At 46.3% G+C, this 26,452-nt stretch overlaps 1 protein-coding gene across 4 annotated transcripts in view; it reads right to left on the bottom strand.

The window, feature by feature from the left end:
- Window positions 1–26,452, bottom strand: part of TCF7L1 (transcription factor 7 like 1) — a 158,749-nt gene that overhangs the window by 59,304 nt on the left and 72,993 nt on the right. For 2 of the 4 annotated variants that reach the window (XM_086700715.1, XM_086700714.1), the window contains exon 4: window positions 573–692. The exons of the other annotated variants lie outside the window; for them this stretch is intronic. In XM_086700715.1, coding sequence (XP_086556841.1) covers window positions 573–692 — 120 coding nt within the window. The remainder of the gene's footprint in view (window positions 1–572; window positions 693–26,452) is intronic. 4 annotated transcript variants of the gene reach the window in all.

Raw genomic sequence — 26,452 nt, forward strand, 5'->3', positions numbered from 1 at the left:
TCCCTCTCTTTCCTTGCTGACCTTCCAGTACCTCTTGTGCTGTTCAGACACAGACGGTGGTTTCAGAGGAGAAATGGGCTATTTAGTTTCGAAAATATGGATCCCCTGTAAATAGTGGGTACACACAGATTCCCCATGTAGCGTCACTGGGCATGTCCCCACAGTCCCTTTCCCCTTCAACCCAGTACAGATGTCCCATAATGCCTCCTCACGAGTGAGGTACAAAATGGCTCCTTAGGGACTCAAAACTAAGTGTGGAAGCTCTATCTGAGTTATTGAAAAGCCTCCATTTGGCTTCACCATTCCTGGAAATAAGCTAAAATTGCCACATGTTTTGTCCACGCCTCTGAATGATAGCTGGACACACCACGGTACTCCCTTCTCATCAAAACACATAAAGGCAGCATGGGAATCTCAAGCACGTAATGACGCCAAGCCGTAGCCATAACACGTTCTGGAATTAGTTCTTTTGAAGCACCATGCCAAATGATTATTAATAAATGACAAAAACACTGAGGGTGGAAAAGCTTCAGCTGAGTGCATACCAGTCTTGCACATGTTAACCAAGGTACCTGAGGTTCAAGTGGAAGCCAATTCAAGTTACTCATTGTTGAATAACTACTGCGTGCTGACACTTGGCTGCATTGAGGTCTGTAAGACTTGTAGGAGGCTCCACTCGAGAGGTCTGTAATCTAAATGGGGAAAGGAAAAAAAAAAATCCATGCCCTTTCATTCAAGAGTTTTTTAAAAAAATGCAGCAGCATACCGGGGAAGTCTGAGGCAAAATAGCTGCTTCTAACAATAGAGAGGCAGAGAAAGAAGGGAGAGAGAGTGTTCGGGAAGATTTCTTGAAGGAGACAGAAAACTAGAAATTTGCAAAGAGGGGGCGCCTGGGTGGCTCAGTCGGTTAAGCGTCGGACTTCGGCTCGGTCATGATCCCCCGGTTTGTAAGTTCGAGCCCCGCATGGGGCTCACCACTGCCAGTGCAGAGCCCGCGTTCAATCTTCTGTTCCCCACTCTCTCTGACAACTCCCCCTCCCGCTTGTGCTCTCTCTCTCTCTCTCAAAAATAAATAAAACATTAAAAAAAAAAAAAGAAATTCGCAAAGAGAAAAAATGCAAGCAACACATCCCGCACAGAAAAGGAGAAACCTGAGTAGGTCCCACAAGCAAAAGGCTCAGGGGGAAAATGTCTTCAAGTAGCATGAGACTGGGGACCAGTGCTGGCCTTCCCACTCACCACAAATGGCAACGGAGAGCCATCTGGTGAGCTCCATTTGGGGAGGAGGAAGGCAGGAGACATACCTCAGTGACTGCCCCCTAGAGTAAGAGTAGATGTGGAGCCGACAGAGTGCAGCTTCAGAAGTCATATTGTCATAATGGCCGCGGTGTCAGGTTTGGATGAGGAAGTGAAGCCAGAAACTCCTCAAGGCAGTGTAGGACCATCCTTGCCATTATTTGAGGCGTCGCACAGAAAAAGAAGGGGAGGAAACTCTTGAGTGCTATGTGTTCACAAATGGACAGGTGGGGATTTGGCTGGATGTTGGCATTTTACTGGGTTGGGGCTTTATCTGACATGGGTTCCACATTGGCCGTTGGTAGCCCTGGGCTAGGAGGAATGCCCCAGGGAAGCCAGCAGCCATAAGGCTACCAACCTCACGGCACCCATGGGAGCATTAAGGGATCAGATTAAGGGAGCATAAAGGATCAGAGATGGGGAAGGCCTGCTGGGTAACATGTAAGTCTCCCTCCTGCTGGGGTCCTGTAGGTAAATGCTTAGTTGGATTTGAACTGATCCAGACAGTGGAAGAAGTTCTCATCACCTTCTTATAGCTTGATGTTTTTAGACTCTGCATAATTCAAAAACTTTCCTTGCCATAAAAAAGAAAGAAAGCAAAAAGAAACTTGAAAAGGAATATTTACAGAGAAACAGAAACAAGCTATTCCTAGAGCCAGGTAGTTGTCCAATTCCTAAAGCCCAAATAAAGTCCTAATAGAGAGTTTAGTTAAAATACTAAAAATAAAGTGCCTATACTTAATTTATTTTAAAAGTTTCTAAAGTCACCAACAAATTTAAAAATATACCTGGGGGCCTGAATTATCTCACAGGAACTAGGACTGCTTAAAAATGCACCCAATCCTCCGGGTGTCCTCCTCAAGCCACAGTCTGTGAGTCTGTCAACAAATTTCTATTCAGTGCTATCATGTAGAAGGCACTGAGGATGGGGCACTCTCAGAGTCAGATGAGAAAACCCTAGTGTTCCCACTTCTGTTCCCACACTGGAAAATGCTGAGCTCCAAAGGGCATGCTGTATAAAAACGTTGAAAAGGAAGACAAACCCTTTAAAAGGGTGACCTTGGGTGTGCCCTTCCCCATGGAGTTAAATGTCACTGCTCTGAGAACTTGTACTTTCTGATTTCCTGATTTTGCAGAATCCAAAGCTAGCATAACGAATTTAAACCTTCCAGTTTCCTTCCTTTCTCCATTTCCTTGAAAACAAAAACAAAAGCCACAGACTTAATATTTCTATTAAAATACAACTTAACAGAAAGTCACACGTTTTTACAGTTACCGTGGTTTAGGGAAAAAACACATTTCCCTCTCTCCTTTTTTTTTAAACTGCAAGATTACTTTCTCAAATTTCAGCGAGACATTAAATTCTGCCCCTGAATAACTTAGCCCATAAGCATATGCAACCATTTTAGGCCATTTATGGCTTTAATTGTCCATATGGGTTTCTCAGTTATCTCTCATTTGTGACATGGTGACTGTCACCATCAGGAGGGAAATTCCCACATCAGTCCTTTGGGTTTTTCCATTCACACCTTCAGGGATGACAGCCTAAAGGTTATAAGATCCTACATCTCCGCTGCCTCCTAATGCTCCCACTCTCCCATTCGTTTGTATTCAAGAGGGGAGGAGGTGAAGGGACAGCATCCCCTCCATCCTGCCCATGAGGAAAGGCAGTCTCCCGGAGCTGCCCCAGGAAGCCGCGTGTGACTGCAGCACTTAAAATGATGTGTGGTACACGTAAAACACACATCAAAGACACCGTACGGAAAACGAACATGAATGACCTTAGTAATTATTTTTATATTGATTATATGTTGAAATGATAATATTGTAAATGAACTGGAATAATTTAGGGGGTGGGTGTCTGGGTGGCTCAGTCAGTTGAGCGTCCCGCTCTTGATTTCGGCTCTGGCCATGACCTCCAGTTCGTGGGTTCGAGCCCTGAATCAAGCTCTTCTCTGACTGCAGTGCCTGCCTGGGATTCTCTCTCTCTCTCTCTCTCTCTCTCTCTCTCTCTCTCTCTCTCTCTCGCTTTGTTCCTCCCTTTCTCAAAATAAACAAACTTAAAAAAGTTTTTTAAAATAAAAATGTAGTAGTTTCCTTTTAATTTTTTTTTTTTTTTACGGAGGCTACTAGAAAATTTTAAATTACCTCTATGGCTCAAGTTATATTGTTATTGGATAGTGTTGCCCTACAGGGATTGATGCAAAGTCATCCAGAGGGCCAGGGACGGACCTGGGCTAACCACTGCTCCCACTGCATTTGGGGTCACAGAGTTCCTGAGGAACTGGGAAGAGCTTTGCATAAAGAGAAAAACTGGTCTGCCCTGTGCCCGGAAAGGAGGGGCAGAATCTGCCTGTCCGGCTGTGTCCATGGCAGAGCAGGGCTCCAGCCCTCATGGCAGCAGGGGGAATGGGTACAAGGACCCGAGGGAGGGCCGGGGCCCCAGTGCCTACCTGGATGGGAGCCTGCACCAGAGTGGCAAGGGGTCCTTGGCCTGCCTGCTGGGCCAGTAGAGCAGGGAGGTTGCACGCACCTCCAAATAGGCACTGCAAAGTCCTCCCGTTTAAAGTAGCCCCTGGCCCACTAGCACAGCCCCTGGACTGTCTGCTTTTCTGCCCTGACCTCGGATCCTGGGACAGGGACTGGCACACAGAAGGCAATCTGTAAATGAGTGCTGGAATGAAGAGTGAACGGAGGAACCCAAGCGGTGGCCCCTGCAGTGCGTGGCGACCCCGGTTGCAGGACAGCGGCTGCACCTAACTTGCCGCCCTGGGAGCTGCCACAGTTACTTGTGTGTCAGAGGAAATGGAGGAGCCAGGAGCACGCAGGGCCTGGTGAGGGCTGGGGTTCCACCTGGGGTCTGGCTTCACTGTCTCCTCCCTCCGTTGCTGCCATTTCTAGCCGGTTTGCTCTGGCCCTTCCCTAAGTATCTAGAAGACATACCCCAGCTAAGCCTCCTCGGCCCTCCTCCCACCACAGGTGCTCTCTGCCTCTTCCTCCAAAACTCCTCCTGGGACACAAAGGGTGGTGTGCTGGCCTTTCCTTCCCACCGGCTTAGGGACTCTGTGAATGGGGCTCATGTCCCACTCCTGAGTCAAGGAGAGCCTCTCCTCATGTTGCCCCCAGGGGTCCAGTGCCTGTCCAGGGGGAAGAGGCACTCATCTGGAAGGCCACCCCCTTCCCCAGGCTTCCCGCATCACCTTCCTCTCATTCCACTTTCCTTCAGTCAGGTAGGCCCAGACTGTTTACACTTTTCGTCGCTTAGCATCACCCCTACTTTCATGAGTATGCCCTCTGCGTGTGAAAAATCTGGGAGCTTGTGCACCCCCCATGCCTCCTGATGGTGCCAGCCCCTCCCCCATCATGCTCAGAGTCCTGGAGGGCCCCCATGGAGGCCCCCTGATTGGTCAGCCCCTGCACATGGCACCCCTCCTTCCTCCCCATTATCCTTAGCTGCAGGCTGTCTCCCCCTGGACTGTTTACACAGCTGCAGAATGAAGGGACTTTCATTTCTCCCCGCCACCCCCGGCCCAGGGTTAATGCATGTGTATTTCCGGCTCCCTACAACTTGGGGCAATGGGAATGCTAACCCAACCCGATCTCCTGTAAATAGTCCATACGCTGATAATTGTACTTTCGGGGGATGGCAAACAGCGTTAAACTGCTTTCAGCAAATGGTCTTGTGGGTGCCTACACAGGGTGCACGCAGACTTTCTGCAGCCCAAGACAGAGCAGCTGTTCCACACCATGAAAGCCCCATCACGTAAGGAACTGAGAGGTGGCCATACTGCAGACTTCCAGGTGAACACAGTTCCAACCAGGAACTAGGGATGGGCATCCCATCCTTGATTTGGCTATGGTAGAGTCCAAGGCTTGACCAAGTATTGGCGGCAAGTTGCAGGAAATTTAAAAAAAAGAAAAATCTCCACTTGACAAACTATCCAATTCTAATAAATATCTGAGAACTGTAACTAAAGACCCTGAAAGTATTTTAGGCTTCTCCATCCTAAGACTTTACCTCAAAGAATGACCTCCTCAACCATACGTCAGGCAAGATGGGAGGAAGCAAACACAGAAAGCATTACTTTATTAGCCTACGGTAGTAATGGTGGTATCCCCAAGTAATGTGGATTATACAAGATCAGAGTCCTAATAAAAGAACTCACGACAGTGACTTCAGGTCCGAAAAATAACATATAGGATGAAGCTGGTGCTTTGACACCTCCATGATGGTTGACAGGTTTAGGGAACAAAGCATTGGGAAATCTCAATCACGGCCAGTGTCCCCTGTTCTCCTTCCAACCCTCTCACTCCACAATTCCTGGAAAGTCATGGACGTTTTGAGACTTCTGTCTCTAAAAGAGGAACTGTCACTTTGCATTCTGACTAACTTCCTTCAAGGAACTCAGACTGGGGTTCTTGTTAGCTCTTGTGTTCCCACTTGCCCCTGGATGACACACTGTCCTAGGGATAGATACATACCACCAACGACCCTCAGTAAGGAATCTGTACTGTAGGAACCAAGGGTCGTTTTCCTTTTCCACTTACAGAAGGAAAAATTTTCCTTTCCAAGAGATTACCTGACTTGTCTTACGGGGTGGCTCTAGCCCGAAACCTGACAAGCCCAGCACCTGCCAGTCTCTTGACACACCTTCTCTTGAAATCCTCCCTCTGGGCACCAGGGACACAGTAGCATGTTCACGCCATCCAAACCAGACACACACCCCTAGGAGGGGAGCCCTCAGGGTCTGACCCAGGTCAGAGACCCCTCTGCAAGGAATCCTGGGAATGACAGACCTGATTCTGTCTATGATGTCTTCAAGGGGCCCAGGACAACCATGATGACCCAAGTTAGCTCAGAGCAAAGGATGGAGCCCAGAAGAAACCTGCTTATGTGCAGCAAGTGTCATGGGGACTAAAATACTTGCTGACACAGAGGGGCCTGAGCTGAGGAATCACTTCAGCGTTGCTAAAGTCATCTTGGCCAGACCTGTCAGGTTGTTGTGCGGCCAAGCTTTTGGTTTTTATCATCACTAAAAAGGTACAAGGTTTACCCTTGCCCTTAAGGTCCTAATGCCTTGGTTAATGGTGAGTCTTACAGTTGTAATGCTTCGGCCACATCTCAGCTAAGTTCCTTGAGGGTCTGGGTTGAGAGAGAGTATTCACTCCATTGTACAAAAGAGGAAATGTGTCCATGGCCACACCACGGTGACTCCCAGTATGGGGACCTGCTCCTTTTCCACCCTGCCCCTTAGGAACTATACTCCCAGGCATCTCCAGAGAGTGATGATAAACCAATACCACCACCCATGGCTGAGTTGTGCACTGTAAGATACGGAAAAGGCTTGGGGGAGAGGAAGGGAGGACAGGCAGAATCCAGAAGTAAATTAAACTCAGAACATCCAAGTGCTTTGAGCTAATATTGGTGTGTTATTTCTACTTAGTGTGGATCCAGGCTTCAACTGAAGGAAAATAAAAACAACTTTGACAGCCATTTCCTTGCTTTCTTTCTCCACCCAAGAGGCACCAGTGGTTAACAGTATGGTGGCAACAAGTGGGTCAAAGGTCAGCCCCTCAGCCAGCACCGGTTTCCATGGAGACGGGGGCTATTCATCCAGCACACAGAGCCTCTTCACAGTCACTTACACACAATTGAGCTATTACTGAGAGCCCAGGAGAGCTGTGTCTGGAGCACAGTGCACTAGACAGGGCAGGGTTTAATGGAGCTGATTAAATGGTAGTTGGGGAATTATTCCAGAGCAGGATTTGGGAATGCCCTTCAGAAACAAGTTAAATCCCCAGGTCTCATCCCATTCCCCACACTCTCCCCTTGTGCTAGAATAATGCCAGTGTGTCTACACACTCTGGCTCACCTTACCCTTCTTCCCACATGTCCAAAGTTGAGAGGATAAACCCTTGTTCTGTGATTCCTGGACTTCTGGCATCTGTATCATTTGCTCAGCATTGTGGTGCATTTGTGACTTAAAAAGACATCAACCCAAAAACAAAGAACGAAAATTTAAGTAGACAATCCACTTCAGGCATAAAATGAATTCCAGTGGATGGTGAATGTGGTTCAAAACCCGTACTTCTTAGAGATGAGAGAGGCTTCGGCATTTGTTTGGGAATTCTTGAGATCTCTTTTTTTGCAAGAATGGAGGCATTCCTTCCAAAGTTGCACTGCCATCTGTAATTTATGAAACATTCTACCAAAATTTCTGCAGCCTTTAAACAAGAGAGGTAAAAAGTAAAATCAGCACAAAGACAAAAAGCCTTATTAAAAGATTATCCTCTCACATAAAAATTTTAGGTGAATGTTTTATACAGAACCACCAAAAACTGGAAGGAATCCAAATGTCCTTCAACAGGTGAATGGATCAGCAAACACAGGCTCATCCACACAATGGAATACCAATCAGTAACGAACAGGAGCTACTGATTTAAGTATCAACGTGAATGAGTCTCAAATACATTTGACTACACGAGAAGCCAGACTCAAAAGACTACGCACTGTATGAATCCACTTAGATGTCATTCTGGAAAAGGCAAAACTATAGAGACTAGACAGTGGTTGCCGGGGTTTGAGACTAACTGTAGGGGAGGTGTTGACTGAACGGGGTTGCCAAGAGGGACTTGGGGGGTGGGGGGCGGAGTGGACTTGTTCTAGATCGTAAGTGTGGTGGTACAATTTGTTAAAACCTATAGAAATGTACTCCACAAAGAGTGAATTTCACAGTATGTAAAAAATAAAGTAATAAGTAAGTAAGTAAATAAGTAAATAAGATCTAAATTTAGCCCTTTAGAGAACAAGCAAGAAAACAGTGTGCTGACTCTGCAGGCCAGGATAAAATAACAAATCTGCTTTGTTCTCCTACATCATAGCGGCCAAGCTCTAAGTACACCCCACTCTTTTAAATCTCTGTTGCTGTGATCTCTAACCAGGTTGAGGTAAAGATGAACATATTCAAGATCTGAAGCGCTGGATGGATGATCACAACTACTCTAAGGACAACTACGACTGGGTGGGGAACATCAAGATTTATATTTTTTGAGATGTTGCTCTTTGTGAGTATGCCAACTGAGGAAAAATAATAGTGGAGGAGATGCTCCTTAGTGGGCAGGAGAGAAAACAGTGGAAAGAAGGGTGAAAGGACAGCAGTTATGATCTCAAGTGGGTTCATGGCCATATGTTGAACAGGAGTGATCAAATTCAAGGTCCTCATGCAAAGGGTGAACGCAACCTCACAGAGGCCATATCCCATATCCCTGATGTCTACCCATATCCCTGAAATGACAGTTTCATCAGGACACTCAGATCGCTCCTGTGGCCCGTGTCCAGAACAGTACGGTCCCCACCAAAGGTGCACAGTCAGTATTGGTTGAGTAATGAATAAGTGAGCGCAGAAACTCGGAGGAGAAAATCTGATTCAAGAGAAACGGTGAAGAAAGACATGGTGGATTTACACACACCATTGGGTCAAGTTCAGTATTATTAAGTCCCCTGAGATTTTAAATTACAATTACAGGGTCGCCTGGCTGGCTCAGTCGGTTAAGGGTCCAACTTCGGCTCAGGTCATGATCTCACATTCATGAGTTCGAGCCCCGCATTGACTCTCTGCTGTCAGTGTGGAGCCTGCTTCGGATCCTCTGTCTCCCTGTCTCTGCCCCTCCCCTGCTTACGCGATCTTGCTCTCTCTCTCTCTCTCAAAAATAAAATAAAAAACATTAAAAAAATAATAAAATAACAATTACAAAACCAAACACACATAAAGCACAAAACAAAGCCAAAATAAACCTCAAAATAAAAAAACAGAAGGCAGGCAGGCCAGAAGGAAAGGCACAAGAGCCGTAATTCTCCAGCTCTAAGCCACTCAGCCCTGGGGCGTGAGCCATGTTGGCTGCTGATCTGGGAGGCTCCCTGGCTGGCCCTAAAGAGAACACAATGAAGACACCAAAGAATCTCAACAGGGTGACAGTGACAGATAGTTAACTTGTCTATTGTCTTTCAATGTCCAGGCAATGTTCCAAGTACTGTGCTAATATGAACTCAGTTAATCCTTACAATGACCATCTCAGGTGGGGCGGTCAGAGTACCTACCATTTTACATATGAGAAAACAGGCATAGGCACAGGGAAGCTATCTGAGTAGCTCAGGGTAGGATCTGAATCCATCCTGACCTGACAGTCTGCACACATAACCCCTAAATGTTACGGAAAAATGGGGGCAAATCCATGACAACAGTTAACAGAGACAAAGTACTATAACCACAGACCTCCCACCACCGAGGGTATAGAAGTGGGATATGACTGAACTGACAGCACATGTCACAGTTACACATGTGACAATAACTTTGGGGGAGTCAATTCTGCCCCACGGGTGCCTGAAACAGGAAGCTCCTTCAATGGCGGACATCCTCCAATGGTGCCTAGGGAATGGTGTTCTGCTTTTCAAATACACCCCCTTCCAGGAGATCCAGATTAGAGCAGCAGGCTGAAGATGTTCAAAACTATGTTGTCTAGAGATGTTCAGTGTGAAGAGAAGACAACAGGAGAAGGCTGTCTTCTGAAGAGTGAAAGGCCGTCACGTGGACAAGGAGGAATTCAATCTGCTCTGGGCTGCCCCCATCACTGCAGGTGTCCAGGCAGAGGCCAGACAACAAATTGTTGGACCAGATAGCCCTGTGATCTCAGCTAGTGATTAATTATTCTCAGATGCGAAGTGATTCTCAGGTCTCCAAGAGCAATTGAGGAATGGAAAAACCCACTTACAACTCAAAGAAGAAATACAAACAAGGCTGCTGGGAGGAAGCATCAGCCCTCGGAGAAGAGATGTTCTTCTGTGGCTGGGCCAGGATTGCAGTCCTGGGGTCGGAGGCATCCTAACAGACCTGATTTCCCAAGGGCGCTGACCATCAGTGACAGAAAGGAGCTGTTCCTTCAGGCTAGCTTAGCAACCTCATCCGTCAACAAGATTCCTGCAGTTTCAAAGTATTTTCAACGTGCCCTATAACGTTTCTGGGAACATTTATATGTTCTTCCCCCCTGAAGAGAGCACTAATCCTGAGGGAACGGACATTTAAAAGTCAAGGGATCTATCCAAGCTTAGACTACGTTTTGGAAAGCTTAAGACATTTGTTCCTTTACACAAACTAACAGCTAATTAGAAGGCTATATCCACCCACCCCCTCAGGCTTTTCCTCTGGCAACACAACCAAGCCAACTGTACACAGTGTAGGGCCAAGGAAAAACAGTGAAAACTTGAAGCTATTACTTTTTTTTAAAGACTTATAATCCGTTTGACTGTGCCCCACAAAAATGAGAGTGCCGTGTAGAGGTACAGAAGGAATGGGTACTCTGTGGGAGACCGAGGTATAAACAGGGTCAGCCCATTGCAAGGAAATTCGGCAACGAAGAGCTGTATAAACGTTCCTAGCTTTTTACTCTCGTAAGCCCATGTCTGGGAATCTAGGGTAATAATGCCAAATTCAGAAAAAAAGCTTTGTACGTAATAGACACGCCTTGCATTATTATTTATGACAGTAAAATACCAGAAAACTACAAATTTCTAAAAATAGAGGAATGGTTAAGTGTGTCAGATGGACGTGTTATGGGAGAATATCACACGAAAAAAGCAAGACTCCAAATTACACCTCAGTAAGAAGACACTGATGGTTAAAAAGAAAGAAGTCTAGGGGAGCCTGGGTGGCTCAGTCGGTTAAGCATCTGACTCTTGATTTTGGCTCAGGTCATGATCTCACGGTTCGTGGGTCTGAGCCCCTCCTCAGGCTCTGCACTGACAGTCTGGAGCCTGCTTGGGATTCTGTCCCCTTCTCTCTCTGCCCCTCCCCTGCTTGTGCTCACTCTCACAAAAAAAGGAGAGAAAGAAAGAGAGAGAGAGAGAAAGAAAGAAAGAAAGAAAGAAAGAAAGAAAGAAAGAAAGAGGAAACAAAGACCCTTAAAGAAAGGAGTATAAAACTTACACACCACAAGAAAGGTCTGCCAGAAGCTGGACCAATATATTTGAATGATTATGTTTGAGTGACAGGATTACTAAGTGATGTGGAAAAGGAAAAGGAAAAGGAAAAGGAAAAGGAAAAGGAAAAGGAAAAGGAAAAGGAAAAGGAAAAGAAAAAAGAAAAAAGAAAAAAAGAAAAAGAAAAAAAACCTTTCCTTAATATCCAAGTTTTCTTTAATATACACTACTTTTCCCTCCCTTTCTTCCAATAGCTCAATTAACACAAGGAAATATTCCCCCTGTACATGCTTCTCCCCAGACCGGTGTGAAACTTCCCTACCTCCTTTCTAGAATGTACGCCCACATATAAACATACATGTATGCAGATGGTCACATCTTTTTCTGCCTTCCTTCCTTTCCTTCTTTTCTTTCTCTTTTTTTTCTTTCTTTTATAAAATTAGAATTATATCACACTTATTCCAATAGTTCCCCAGCTTCCTTCAAAACAAGGCCCTAATTTCTAAGAACTCTGTTACCTCAGCAGCCCATATCTCAACATCTGCTTCCTTGCTTCCTGACTAAATCCAAACCATTGAGAACTCTTTGGGGACCCTGAGTCAGGTGCACACCTTGGACAGAGCCCCGACCCACTCTTCCTTCCCTTCCCTCAAGGCTTCCCTAGGAGTCAGTCTGTGTTCCATACTCACATAGGCTGTTCCTTCCCCAGCACCACGTCCTCACCCATAACTGGACACTCCCTCGCTTGAAATACAGTCCCACCAGGCTGGGGACCTGATCTTGTCTTATAACTCCGTCCCTAAGACACCCCCAGACTGCTAGCAGCTACTCAATGATGACTGAATAAAAAACAAATACCCAATACCACCAAATGGTTTATGGCTGATTGTAAGCCAATCAAATGTCTTAAGTATTTGAGAAACTGCTCAGTGAAGACAAATGCCATGAACCCCAAAACCTTATAAGGAGGATGGGAAATAAGACATAGACGAATTCAAAGATGTAGCCAACACCGGTGGTTCCTGTCAAAATGGTAGAAATAGGGACTAAGGGTAAAGTTTTTCCTAAAGCTACATTTACAGAGCCTACAGCACCGTTCTGCATGGCTGGGTAGATTTCTTTTCTCTCCTCACCCAGCACCCCCACCGCCGCCTTTTCTTTCAAAAAAAAAAAAATTGTTTTTTTTTTTACATTTGTTTATTTTTGAGAGACAGAGATAGCGCGTGAGTGGGGGAGGGGCAGAGAGAGGAGGAGACACAGAGCCCGAAGCAGGCTCCAGGCTCTGAGCACAGAGCCCAACACTGGGCTTGAATCTACAAGCCAGGAGATCATGACCTGAACCATCCAGGCGCCCCTCCTTTTCTTGATTATTGTTACTAAATTTTTCTTTTTGAAATGAAGTTATGGAGATAGTAGAGGGTAGTTTTTTCTATTAATTAATCTCTTCACTTGGTACAAATGCTATATATAGCTGGTGTTGTTCTGCCAACCCCTCTCCTTACCCAAGTTTTCTGAAATTTGGATGGTCTGGGAGACCCAGAAGTGGGGTCCCGGTGGCCAATGCTCTAGTAGTTTATGGGAGGAACGGATCCCCAGTGCCTCAGGGAGACCCTCTTTGAGTCGAGTCCTAGGAGTGGTTTTGATTTTGTAAGCAGAGAGGAGACCAAACCAGTAATGAGAGCTCAAAGCGCACCAGTGTGGGACCAAGAGGAATCCAAAGATATTCAGTAGGCAAGGCTTTTGTAGTTTGCTTTCTTAGGCAGATACTAGAAAAACAGTAAAACCACATAGGAGAGAAGACTCAGCACTAACTCACTCTGGGCCCAAACGCTTGTCTTGTCCCAAGCACGCTATGCACGTTTTTTCCTACATCTGACCGTCTCAAAGTCCCCATCTTGCAGAGGACACCATGCATTAGTTGCAGGGTAAGAAAGTGGCAGAGGTGGTATGTGAACCCAACTCCACTCTCTGCTCCCTGCCTTAGAAGTGAGACCCTGTGTTCATTGTATGGTCAGTGCGGATGCTCTGGAGGGTTGCAGGCAGGACAGTGGTATGAAGAAAGGGTGTGGCAGCAGGTTAAAAAACAATGAGGATAAAAAAAAGGGAAGGGCTGGAGTTGATTCTGCAATTGGAGGACAGTGGCAGAGACTCAACAGGTCCTGGGGACTGAATGATGATTATGGGACACAGGAGGGAAAGAGGAACTGAAGACTGCCTTAGGTGATCAGGAGAATGGGAAGGCAGGTAGGATAGAGAAGTTGGGGGACAAACTCTTACAGCCTTAGATTTCCACCAAAACATGGGAACGGCATGGACACGAAGGGCAGCAGAACTCAGCGTCGAGAACCCTGACTCTAGGTCTGCCCGGCGTCAAATCCTGCCCTTGCCACTTGCGAACAGGCAACCTCCGCGAAGTCATTTATCTGTGCCTCTGTGTCATCAAGTGTTCAGCAGAGATAAAGACCAGCACACACATCACAGGGGGTTGCTTTGAGGGCTAAAGAATAAGTTCGTTGTGAAGACTTAGCAAATGCAGGCCACGCAATGTTAAATTGCGGTCTGCCGTACTTCACCGCCGTGGTCCCCTGTGCACTTTTCCCTGGGCGTGGCTTCCTTCTTCTCCCTCCTTGCTGTTCTCAGCACACCTATATCCAGTTGGAGCTGGGGATACCCGCACCCTCACATCTTATTTATTACTGAGACAGAGAGACACAGAGCGTGAGCCGGGGAGGGGCAGACAGAGCGGGAGACACAGAATCCGAAGCAGGCTCCAGGCTCCGAGCTGTCAGCACAGAGCCCGACACGGGGCTCGAACTCACGAACCGCGAGATCATGACCTGAGTTGAAGTTGGACACTTAACTGGCTGAAAAATTTTTTTCTTTCTGATAATTCATTATTGGTGTATAGAAATACAAACAGATTTTTCTGTATTGATCTTTGTATTGATTTTACTGAAATTTCTTTAGTAGTTCTAACAGTTTTTTGATGGAATCTTCAGGGTATTCCATACATAATGTCATTTGCAAACAGTGACAGTTTTACTCCTTCCTTTTCCTGATCTTAGAGGAAAGAATTTCAGCTTTTCACCATTCAGTATAATGTTAGGTGTGGGCTTGTCATATACGGCCTTTATTTGAGAGGTATGTTCCTCTACACCCAAAGAGGGTTTTTTTGAATCATAATTTTGTCAAATGCTTTTTCTGCATCTACTGAGACAATCATATGATTTTTTATCCTTTATTTTGCTAATGTGGTGTATCATACTCACTGATTTGCAAATGTTGAACCATCCTTACATTCCTGGAATAAATCCCACTTGACCCTTTTAATGTATTGTTGAATTCAGTTTGCTAATATTTTTTTTGAAGATTTTTACAACTATATTCACCAGGAATATTGGCCTGTGATTTTCTTTTCTCATGGTGTCCTTGTCTGGTATCAGGGTTTTGGTATCAGTTATCTAACAATAATTTTTAATTTAAAAAATGAAACTAACTCATTTACCTAATTGTAGTTTTAAAAAGTGTTATTTCCAGTTAGGAACCATCTCTCTGTAAATAAAATGATATCTAATGTAAAGAGATAAAAAAGAAACACTAACATATCCATTACTTAAATTAAACAGTGTAACATTTTCCCATATTGATCTTAGAATTCTCACCTTATTTTTTTAATTAATTATATTTGAGAGAGCACGCACATGTGCACGTGTGTGTGCATGAGCGGGGGAGGGGCAGAGAGAGGAAGAGAGAGAATCCCAACCGGGCTCCATGCTGTCAGTGCAGAGCCCGACTCGGGGCTGGAACCCACGAACCATGTGATCATGAACTGAGCCGAAATCAAGAGTCTGAGGCTTAACCAACTGAGCCACCCAGGTACCCCATCACCTAACTTTTTTGAAAAAAGAAATAAAGTGATACTAATACAGCTAAAGCCCCCAGTCTCAGCCATACATTTCCCCAGACATAACTATTTTCCAAACGTGCTGTTTAGCATCGCTCTGCATGTTTTAATACTTTCATTACATATGCACGATCTACAATTTACAGGCTCAATTTAGGGGTTTTCTCCAACTTTTTATTTTGAAAAACTCCAAATTTATGGGAACGTTGTAGGAGAAATATAATGAAACCCCATCTTTCCTGCAACCAGATTTACCATCATTAACATGTTCCCAAATTTGCCTTAGGTTTACCTTTCTCCCCTATACATGTACACACACATACTTTTATTTTGCTGAGCCACTTGAAAGCAATTTATAGACATTGTGATACCTTATCCTCCAATATACCTCAGCACGGATCTCCTAAGCACCAGGACAATTCTCCTACATAACCACAATATGATTATCATTCTCTTGGGAGTTTTAAACATTCATATAAATGGCAGCACAGTTTAGGTATTCTTTGGCCACTTGCTTTTTCTAATTAACATTAGACTTTTGGAATGTGTTCGTGTGTTAGTACATGTAGATCTGGTTAATTCCCTGTATTCTACTATATGGCTGTGTTTATGTGTCTATTTATTTTCTATATCAATAGCTACTATGTTGTTCTAGTTTAGGCTATTCTTGTTCATGTCTCTTGTGCCACATGTGAGAGATCTGCTGGGTCATAAGATATGTGCATCTTCAACTTTTTTTTAACGTTTATTTCTTTTGAGAGAGACAGAGAGTGAGAGAGAATCCCAAGCAGGCTCTGCATGGTCAGCGCAGGGCCCTATGTGGGGCTCAAACTCATGCAACTGTGAAATCATGACCTGAGCTGAAATCAAGAGTCGGATGTTTAACTGACTGAGCCACCCAGGCATCCCTGTGCATCTTCAATTACTAGATATTGCCAAAACATTCCTCAAGGTATTTATAATGATTTAAGCATCATCTATTAATGTATATCCTTGCTGACACCTGCATTCTCATAATTTAATATTTGTCACCTCATTATGGTTTTAATTTTGCCTTTCTCTGATCCTGCATCTTTCTTTAAACAGAAAGTAAAGAACATATGTTTTTTTTTATTTTTTTTTTTTTAAATTTTTTTTCAACGTTTATTTATTTTTGGGACAGAGAGAGACAGAGCATGAACGGGGGAGGGGCAGAGAGAGAGGGAGACACAGAATCGGAAACAGGCTCCAGGCTCTGAGCCATCAGCCCAGAGCCTGACGCGGGGCTCGAACTCACAGAACGCGAGATCGTGACCTGGCTGAAGTCGGACGCTTAACCGACTGCGCCACCCAGGCGCCCCCATATGTTTTTTTTTAAAAAGAACACATTTAACCTTTTCTGAACATCTTATATCATCATCATTACCCTCCATTACAAAGTACCTTTCTGTATTATTACTTCAGTGTTTCCCTTTGCCTAGATGGTCACCTGCACTTAATCTGAAAACGATCAGGCTGTCTAAAAACCAAGTACTGTTCTTTAACCAAGTTAGTAAACCTTAGGTAAAGATCCAGGGACCCCTCCCATAGACAAAAGAGCAAGAACTCTAATAAAGGACACTATGTCAGTTTTTCAGTGAAACTAAACACTTCTTAGATCTTGATTATATGATAGAAGCTTAATCCACTAGAAGTGTAATATTTAGATGAGAGGCGTTAACTCCCAACTCTGGGAATTAGCAAAAAATGGACAAGACAGAGGTTAGAGATCTCAGCACCTCACCTTTCCAGAAAGATGTACAGCCTCCCAGCTTGAGGCAGTCAACTGCAGGGAACACAGAGCAGCCTCATTTCAATTACTTGGGAGGGGGAAGGGCAGAAAGAAGAGGTGGGCGGGGGTGTGAGATGATGCGAAATACACCCAGTTAGGAAGTTCAGAAGACCTAGCTGCTGGCTCCAGCTCATTTTCCTGGTCTGTAAAATAAGATAAACTAGATGGCTTAAAGTTTTTGTTCTTTCAACTCAAACATAATGGTTTTACAATACCATAAAAGCCTGTGAAAAATTCATTTCCCTTCAGCCCTGCATAAAACTGGGGTTCGTAAAGCTGATCCTGAGTCATCGAAAACAAAACAAAATGCAACAAAAAAGATTCCCTCTTCATAATTTAAGAAGTTAGAAAAGTATAGGATGCATTTTAGAATACTTCCACTGAAACGGCTAAAGTTAATTTTAGCGTTTTGACGAGGGAGCATCTATCGTCTGGAAAGCCAAATTTCTTAATGGATAAAAGACACATACATGAAATTTTTAGCCCATAAATACACAGTGAACACCTCGCAGGTACTCTTCCAGGCATGGGACAGAAAAACACCATTTCTGATCCCAAGGAATTCATTATCTAATGGAGGAGGCAAAGGAGAAAACAACAGTTTTAATATAAACTAGTGCTACTTTAATGCTAGTATAGGGTATTATTGGGGGAAAGGGTACAGAAGTCAATCGGGCAAGGAATTTCTAAGTCAGTGGTGGGTAGGGGGTATCAAGAAACTGCTCCAAGAGTAAACGATGCCAACAGAACCCTGAGAAGCAGTGGTAAGCACACAGGCACAGACTAGTAAGCGGTAGAACGTTGCAAGTCACACGGCTTCAGAGCATGGTGCTGGGACACGGGCCCAGAAGCCATGAAGCTCTGACACCAGTCGTGACATCAAGGGTGAACAGAAAGTGAAACAGAAAGTGGCTTCCCTCCTTCAGACTCATTTCACTTTAAATGAGGATCTTGGAAATTAAGAGTATAGAACACCCTAACTTTCCTCTTCTGTGAACAATTAGTTTTATGAAAGTCAAATATCTTGCTAAGACAGCAGGTTACGTTTTTCAGGTGAAAGTCGGTATAATTTGCCTGGTTGGTTTCAATCCTGCCTATTTCGTGTTCGCAATGATCAAGAATAGTATAGTTCACTGGATGATCTGGTCAAGTGATTTATGAACGCTTAGGCTCAGTGAAGATGCCCATCATGCAGAAGGGTGTTCTTAGTTGAAGATGTTAGAGTCCAGACACAGTGAGGGCAAGAGGTGTCTACACCAGGAGTCAATCTCAACACACATGCAATTCACCTTCTGAATGGAAGATGGTTAGCCTGTGAAAACTTCTGGCCAATCACCAGCATTCTAGGGATAATGAGGTCATCAAGAAGACATCTCTCTCCCCTCCCCAGGGTCCTTCCAGCCCCTGGACAGAGGGAAGGAAGGAGAGTGAGCTCCAGGCCACGACGAGAGCCCGTGCTAAGTGTTCCCTTGTGAGGCGCAGCCCGAACACCTCCTCACCAGGGCCTCCCCCTCACCCCTCCAGGCTTGAGTAGTCCTTTTTCATTTAAAAGAAAAAAATTCTTTTTAAGGTTTATTTTGAGAGGGGGGGGAGACAGAGAATCTGAAGGTATTCCAGGTGATGGTCCACTCTGTTTTGCCAGCCACTTGTCACATGTTTTGTAAAGACTGGTCTTCCTGTTTGTTCCCCTGCATTTTAAGCTCCTGAGGGCCAGGACCCTATCATATTCTACTTGGTAACCACAGAAGGTGTTCAGTAATTGTTAAATGGATGGACGGATGCGTGCACACCAGGCATCCTTCCAAAGCAGGCAGGCAGGCATGCAGGCAGGAAAGGGGTTGGAAATGTTGGCCTGATTAATTTCACAACATGGACGCATTCTAGAAGCAAAAGAAAGCGCAGAAAATGTGGACTGATGTGTTTGTTTTGTTTTGTTTTGTTTTGAGGCAAAATGAAGAAGGTAGGATGAACCGAGTTAACATCGCTAACCACTCACTGAAAGTTGTTTGGAATCCATCATTCCGGAAAACTCCGAGCACAGCAGAGCGCGAAGTTCCCAGGTGGTAAGTGGGGTATCGAGTCTTCACAGGCAACGGAAAGGGGCCAATTGCATTTTGCACAGTTACATACCTTCTCGACAGATCCCAACTATGATTTCCGCACCAGTCCAGTAATTCAGGGGCGGGAGTGGTAGATAAAAGGTGCCTGGAGCCAGGGTGAGGAGAAGGCTGGGCAGAGAGGGCCCCAACTTACCCACACTTTGTGAGCCTCCTTTCATCCCTTTGGAATAAAATCTGCATTCCTTTTCTGGGAGAAGGGCAGCCCTGCTCCCCACCTAACACAGCCCTGAATGTGGTGGACGTGGTGCCCCCCAAGCCAAGCTCCGCAAGGAGGCTGAACCCAGGCCAGCGTTAGCACAGAGGAGAAAGGGAGATTGTCCCCCTGGCCCAGCTCAAACATTTCATTCTCTTCCTAGGCCTCAAAACCCTAATTTGACCACAAAAACCTGGCCTCTGGTGTTTCTGTTATGAGTATCGGATTCCTTCGGCTGAACTTGGCTGTTCACTGCCTGAACAAATTACATTAACAATACAGAGAAATGTATACAGGGCCTTAAAAACACTGCTGAGCAGGGACCAAAACAAAGACGGTGGTGTCCTAGCAACAAACCTCACCCCCCAGCAGCCTCCGGCCCTGCCAGGGATTGTAAGCCATTGAGCTCCTCTCTTCTCTGCAAACAATTAGGGACAGAGAAGTCACAATTAGAGATGGGATTTACAGCCAGAGGAGCAATCTATAAATCACGGCGCTCCCACCCCCAGCCATTCCCAGCCAGATAATCAGAGCCAGATGTTCGCCACAGCTGCTTCAACGTGGGTACACTGTTGTCCGACTCGACCACGCTCCTGCTCTGAGAACCAGCAGAGGCTCCAGCCAAAGCATCCTGCCAAGCCAGAGGGGGCCTCTGCGCCCTGGAGCAGCCCCAACTGTATGAACAGTTGGGTCATGTGGGAAGCGTTTGGGAGAGCGACTGCAGAGATGCAAAGCATCTCCCTGGAGAGCAGTGCGGGTCCCGGAAGGCCCTCCAAGCCTGCATGATTCAGCGATGAGGGCCACAGTGACAATCAGCAGCAGCTGACTGCAGGTGGTGGCAGCATTAACTTCACCCATCACTGGCGAAGTACTGAGCACTGAGCTGAGTACTTTGCAGCTACCCCCCTGAGGAACACTCAATTCACAGATGAAGAAACTGGGCCTTAGAGAGGGCGACAGTTTTCTAGAAGGTCCCAGGGCGACTGAGTGGCAGAGCAGCAAGTTAAAGTTGGGTCAGCTTGACCGTGATGCCCCAATAACTTTGTTAAACTGTGGAATGATGGAGAGACTCATTCAGGATGCAGGGCTGGCACTTTCCAAGTTACTCTCTTGACTGTCAAACTTGGAAGAGACTTGTGGTTACTTTATTTCTCCATAGGTGGCTGGTGTTTTAGATTTCTTGGCTGAACCAAGTCAGATTTTAGGACCTGGGGCCACGAAACAGCAAACTCCGAGGGTGGTAAAAAAAAAAAAAAAAAAAAAAAGCTAGGCTACCAAATGTTGCCAAGGTGTTTCTCTTAATAGACCTCGTTTTTATGCACGTTTTCCTTCATTTTTTTATTTATTGATATACATACAGTAATGTGCACACATCTTAAAGGTACAGCTCAACTTACTTTTTCATATGTATAAACCCATGTAACCACCGCCAGATGAAGAGACGGAACCTTCTAGAACCCGTTTTACGAGGTTTTTCGCATGTCCCTTTCCCAGTCAGCATTCCTCTGCCCCCAAGGTAGCCACTGTTCTACCCTTTATCACCATATATACTTTTGCTTGTTTTTGAACAAACAGAATCACACATCACGCCTTTGGCGTAAAGACAGGTCTTCTGTAGAACTTTGGTTATTGTCAGGGTCAAAGCAAGGTTCCGGATTCAGAGTTACCAGCAATGAAAGGCTGAGATAACATAATTAGTTCTGCCTGCTACATCAGCTTCATGAGACTATCCCATGACATTTGTAACCCCTCTTCCCAGAACCCTGCTGGTGTTGTCTAAGATGCCCTGTCCTCAAGGGGTGGACAAGTCCCTGGCCATTGAGCCTCAAGCACTGCCGGTAACTGAATCTGGTAGTAACAAGCTGTGTTTACCCCACTTGTCACTCTCCATCCTTGACACCCTGACAGCCACCACCCTTCACTCCTCAGGAAGGGCAACAGGGCATGAAGGATGTGGCTGAGGCCCTTCCCGGGAGGGGAAGGATTAAATGGTCTGGAATGTCTGGGCTCCAAGTCCTCTCCAGGTTCGGGCTGCTGAGGCAAAGCGCTCCCAGTCACCCTCACACCGCTCATCACCCCAGGAGACTCTCGGCGGGACGCACTCGCCTAGGACAAGAGGAGGCCACCCACTCACCGTCCCCACACAGGAGCTGCCCCTGCTGGGTTGGGCCTCTCACTGGGAAATCTAGGCAGGAAAGCTGCATGTGGGGTTGGGGTCGCAAGAAATTCCAGTTGAGAGGATGAAAATGGCCAATACGACAGACAAGAGATTCTGAGAAAGGTGAACACTCCTGAGTGCTGAGAGGGGGCAGGGTTTTCTTTTCTTGGCTTTCTCCCCACAGTCTTGACCACCTCCTAAAGCACAGTGCTGCTCACCTTAACTCCTTGGCATGGCCCCAATTTCACTTCCCAGGGTACTTATTTTTAGCTGCACTGAACACCTGTTTGTTTCCATGACTGCTTAAAATTCTAAATCTGTTGGCATATTACGACACAGGACACTTCCAAAGGATCTAATACTACCAGCCGGAAGTGGCAGACCCTTAGGAATTCATACTCTCATCCAAGTATTTATGGCTGACACATAAATACAGTGATCCTAACTTCCAAATAAAACATCAGGGCATGGGATTTCACGAGGGATATTTTTGGAGGTGTCATTTGGATGGAGAAAGAGTAGAATCACAGCATATTCTTGATTTGTGGGGATACGTCTGATTGTCCGTGATGAAGACCATTAGACAATTTCGGAACCTGAAACTGAGGTAGACAAAGGCCGCTCCCAAGTTCAGCATTTTGAAGCCCAAAGCAGTCTCCTGTTGCAGCCGTTCAGGATCCAAAAGGCTACAGTCCGTTCCCACATCCAGCCCTAAAAGACCTCCATTGCCCCCAGCACACAAGACAACTGGAGGTTTCTCCTTCCTTCTCTTTGTTCTCCCCTCCATCTTCTGGGCTTCCCTTGGGTCACCTCATCTCCCCAGACTCAGCCTGCGCACCTCCCTTTCACCTCATCGCCTACCCCACCCACTTCCAGGACTCCTCCATTCAAACAGCCTCTTCTGCTGGGGGGACGGGTTGTGTCTGGTTCTAGTCTCGGGGGAGTTTCAAAAGGCTGGTCTACTGCCTGATCCTGTAACCGACACAGGAGGGTCCTCTGACCTTCCCATGACTCTGTCTGGACCCCACCATGGCCCCGACCAGAGCCGGCTCAGCGGGTCGGTGTTGCTGTACCGAGGACCGTGCACACCCAGCCTGTGACTGAGGACGTCCCTCCTCAAGGACTGAAGATACTGACGTGCACCTGCACGGAAACATGAGAAAACTCTCAACAGTAGGAAGACCGCACGCACCTGCAGCAACTGGGTACCGCACACTTTCCCGCTCCAAACTTTACTCTTGCGGGTCCCCCTGCTCCATCTTCTCTCCTCCCTCGCCCAAGTACGGTTCTTCAACACACAGCTCTTGGAAAAAACCGTCAAGACCCCAGGCTTCGTGAGCCTTCCTTCCCCAGAACCACAGGTCGAACATGCGAATGCTTCCCAGGGCCAGGCAGAGTGTAGTCCCCACAGTAACAGCAGCCACAATAATAATTATCGGGTGTGTCCTGGGAGGCAGGCCCTGCACCCGGCCTTTCACCTGAACTAACCATTGAACACCCACAAGACTTAGTAGGAGGCACATCACTACCCAGATGTAGAGAGAGACCAGGTCATGCCCACTGCTAAGTGGTGGGGCCAGCGTTTGAGCCCGGCCCAGGCTTTAGCCCAGACAACTCGGCTCTGAGGGAGGGGTGGGTACAGCCCATCAGAGGGGTGCTGCTGTTACCCTGCAGGAGTGTGAGCCTTGCACTGCGACACTTCTGAGACCCTCTATACCTCTCTTGTTTCAAGAGGTGCTGGAAATATGGCCTTTTACATGACGTTCTTTAATTCTATAAAAAGTTCCAGCCCCAGGCCATATCCGAAAGGAGACTGGGACAGTGGCCACGGGTCCTGCCTGCTCTGAACGCTGCATCGTGCAACTGCCCAGGCACTGCTATGTGAGGTCTCTCTTCCCACGCCTGGAATTATGATTTAAATGTTTGTGGTTTCAGATAGCTCTTCTTACTGACATTATAAGCTAATGGAGGACAAGGAGCAGGTCTTCTCATTCATCATGGTTTGTGAAACCCTTCACAGCCTCATGACTTCCTGGGTAGAACAGAGGAGAGACTTACCTACACAGAGACCCTACTATGTGCCAGCACTGTTCTAGACTCTTCCATGCACCAGCTCATTTAATCCCCATAATGACCTGTTGAGTTCAGTAATATCAACCTAGGTGCTTTTTTTTTTTTTTTTTTGGAGACAGAGAGAGAGAGAGACTGCAAGTGGGGAAGGGGGGCAGAGAGAGAGAGGGAGAGAGAACTCCAAGCAGGCTCCATGTTCAGTGTGGAGCCTAATGTGGGGCTCAATCTCACAACCGTGAGATCATGACCTGAACCTAAATCAAGAGTTGGATATTCAACTGGGCCACACAGGTGCCCTGCCTTTTCCTTAAAAAAAAATTAAAAAAATTTTTTCTAATGTTGATTTATTTTTAAGAGAGACAGACAGACAGAGCAAGAGCAGGGGAAGGCAGAGAGAGAGAGAGGGAGGGAGGGAGACAAAGAATCCAAAGCAGGCTCCAGGCCCTGAGCCATCAGCACAGACCCTGATGCAGGGCTTGAACCCATGAATGACGAGATCATGACCTGAGCCAAAGTCGGGCACTTAACCAACTGAGCCACCCAGATGCCCCTGAAAAAATTTATTTTAGAGAGAGAGAGAGAGAAAGAGCAAGAGTGGAAGAGAGGGGCAGAGGTAGAGAGAGAGAGAGAGAGAGAGAGAGAGAGAGAGAGAGAGAGAGAGAATCTTAAGCAGGCTCCATGCTCAGTGCAGAGCCCAACATGGAGCTCAAACCCACGACCCTGGGATCATGACCTGAGCCAAAATCAAGAGTTGGACGCTCAACCGACTAAACCACCCAGGTGCCCCCCCCCCAGCCTTTTCTTTTTACATGAATGAAGATTGTGATGCTCAGAGGGGCTTAGTCTCTTTCCTAAAGTCACAGACTTTAGTGGCCACACCACGCATGCTCCTGCCAGCTCACGGAACAGACATAGGTAACTGCTGAGATGCTCTATCTTGGTGGTTCCAGGCAGGGAAATCAATTCCCAAATTAATTAGTGAAGGAATTGTTTATGTTTTAATGGCTCTCAGTAAATAATAAAGTACTTGGATTCCTGGATAACGAAATTCCCTGAGCTCTCAGGACCATGTTGTCTGCCTTGAAGCCTGAACACTGTCCGAGCTTATTCAGCAGTGTTGCCAAACCCCCACTACGTGGGGGTTGTTCTCAAAGTGAAAAAGCAAAGCTGTCTCCAGGAATAGACCCATCACGCTGTGTAGCAAGAGGCAGCACCATGTGGGTGAAGCCTGGTGCGGCCCCTGGGCTCTAGCACTCCTGAGCAGTGTGACCCCTGCGACAGTTTCCTTGCTTCCCCACATTTCACTTTCCCTACCTGAAAATGGGAAGATGAGGACGGTGCTCACTAGGGATCCCTACCTCCCAGGACCAGTGTGAGGATTAAATTATTTGAAATCCATGTTTAGAACCGGGTCTGGCACATGGCAGAACTCCAGGAGCCGTGTTATTGTTCAGAACCTCAAGTTGCTGCTCCTTTGTCATCTCCCATGGAAGGGAGATGTCCCACCAGACAAGGACAAAGGGTCGGGAACAACCCGGATGCACCCAACCCTCCACACTGTCATCTGACGCTTCCTTCAGTGGCTTACTGAAAACTTCCTGCCTTGGACGGTCTTGGCTATGTCCCATTGTTTATGGTGGGTTTTGCTTGATCCTCTTGGGTTTCCCAGGTAGACATTCTATAAACAGTGGTTGTTTTCCCTCTGGCTTTCCAGTCTTTATTGTCTTGGCTACTGTACCAATGCAACCCTGTTCTCTCCCTCCCTGGCCCTTGCACTTCTTATCCGTCTTGTCTACCTGGCAATGACCCTGACACACTGCTAGAGATCCCGGCCATCGGTAGAAACTTCAGGGTGCCAGTGAGGGACTGCAGCCATGACAGGCCCAAGACCTCCCCAACAGGGTACACAGTTCCCAGGAGAATCTGGAATGAAGATGGGGACATTCAGTATGTGTGGGAAAGAGCCAGGCAAGACAGGGGGCCTGGGAGGCAAGGAGAGGCAGAGCTGAGGTCACCATAAGGAGTGAGTGATGGCCATATCACGAAGAGTGCCCCCCATGAGGCCTGACACAGGGCTGGGACTCAAGTACTGGTGAATCAGCACTGACCTGGGAAGATTATGTCCTGTCCCCATGGGCGCAGCCTAAGACAGACCCTCCCAGATCCTCCCCTTCTCTAGGATTTTAGGTATATGGAGATTCAAATGCTGTCTTTCCTTTCTTTTTCTTTTTCTTTTCTTTCCTTTTCTTTCTTTCTTTTCTTTCTTTTCTTTCTTTCTTTCTTTCTTTCTTTCTTTCTTTCTTTCTTTCTCTTCCTTCCTTCCTTTTTGTTTATTTATTTATTTTGAGAGAGAGAGAGAGAGAGAGAGAGAGAGAGAGAGAGAGAGAGAATCCCAAGCCAGCTCCGCACCATCAGCACAGAGCTTGATAAGGGGCTCAAACTCATGAACCTTGAGATCATGACCTGAGCACAGATCAAGAGTCAGACGCTTAACCGACTGAGCCACCCAGGCATCCCTCAAATCCTGTCTTTTCTTACCAAGAGACCTCCATATCTCAAATGGAGTTCCTTTCAAAGAAGGTAGACAGTTTCCTAATATATTAACATCCTTTTTTTTTAATGTTTATTTTTGAGAGAGCAAGCCAGCATGAACTGAGGAGGGGCAGAGAGAGAGGGAGAGAGAATCCCAAGAGAGAATCTGTGCTGACAGCACAGAGCCTGATGTGAGGCTTGACCTCACGACCCTGGGATCATGACCTGAGCTGAAATCAAGAGTTGGGCGCTTAACAGACTAAGCCACCCAGGCACTCCTAGTTCATTAACATTCTAACTGATTTCCCCGTCTGCTCCACTGGACTCCTGGGGAATGTGCATGTAGGATACATTTTGGGAAGTGGGGGGAGTCATCTTATAATTTGAAAATGCAGT

Source organism: Puma concolor, chromosome A3 (genome assembly GCF_028749965.1).
Source record: "Puma concolor isolate L17-30 chromosome A3, mPumCon1.1.hap2, whole genome shotgun sequence".
Taxonomy (NCBI): domain Eukaryota; kingdom Metazoa; phylum Chordata; class Mammalia; order Carnivora; family Felidae; genus Puma; species Puma concolor.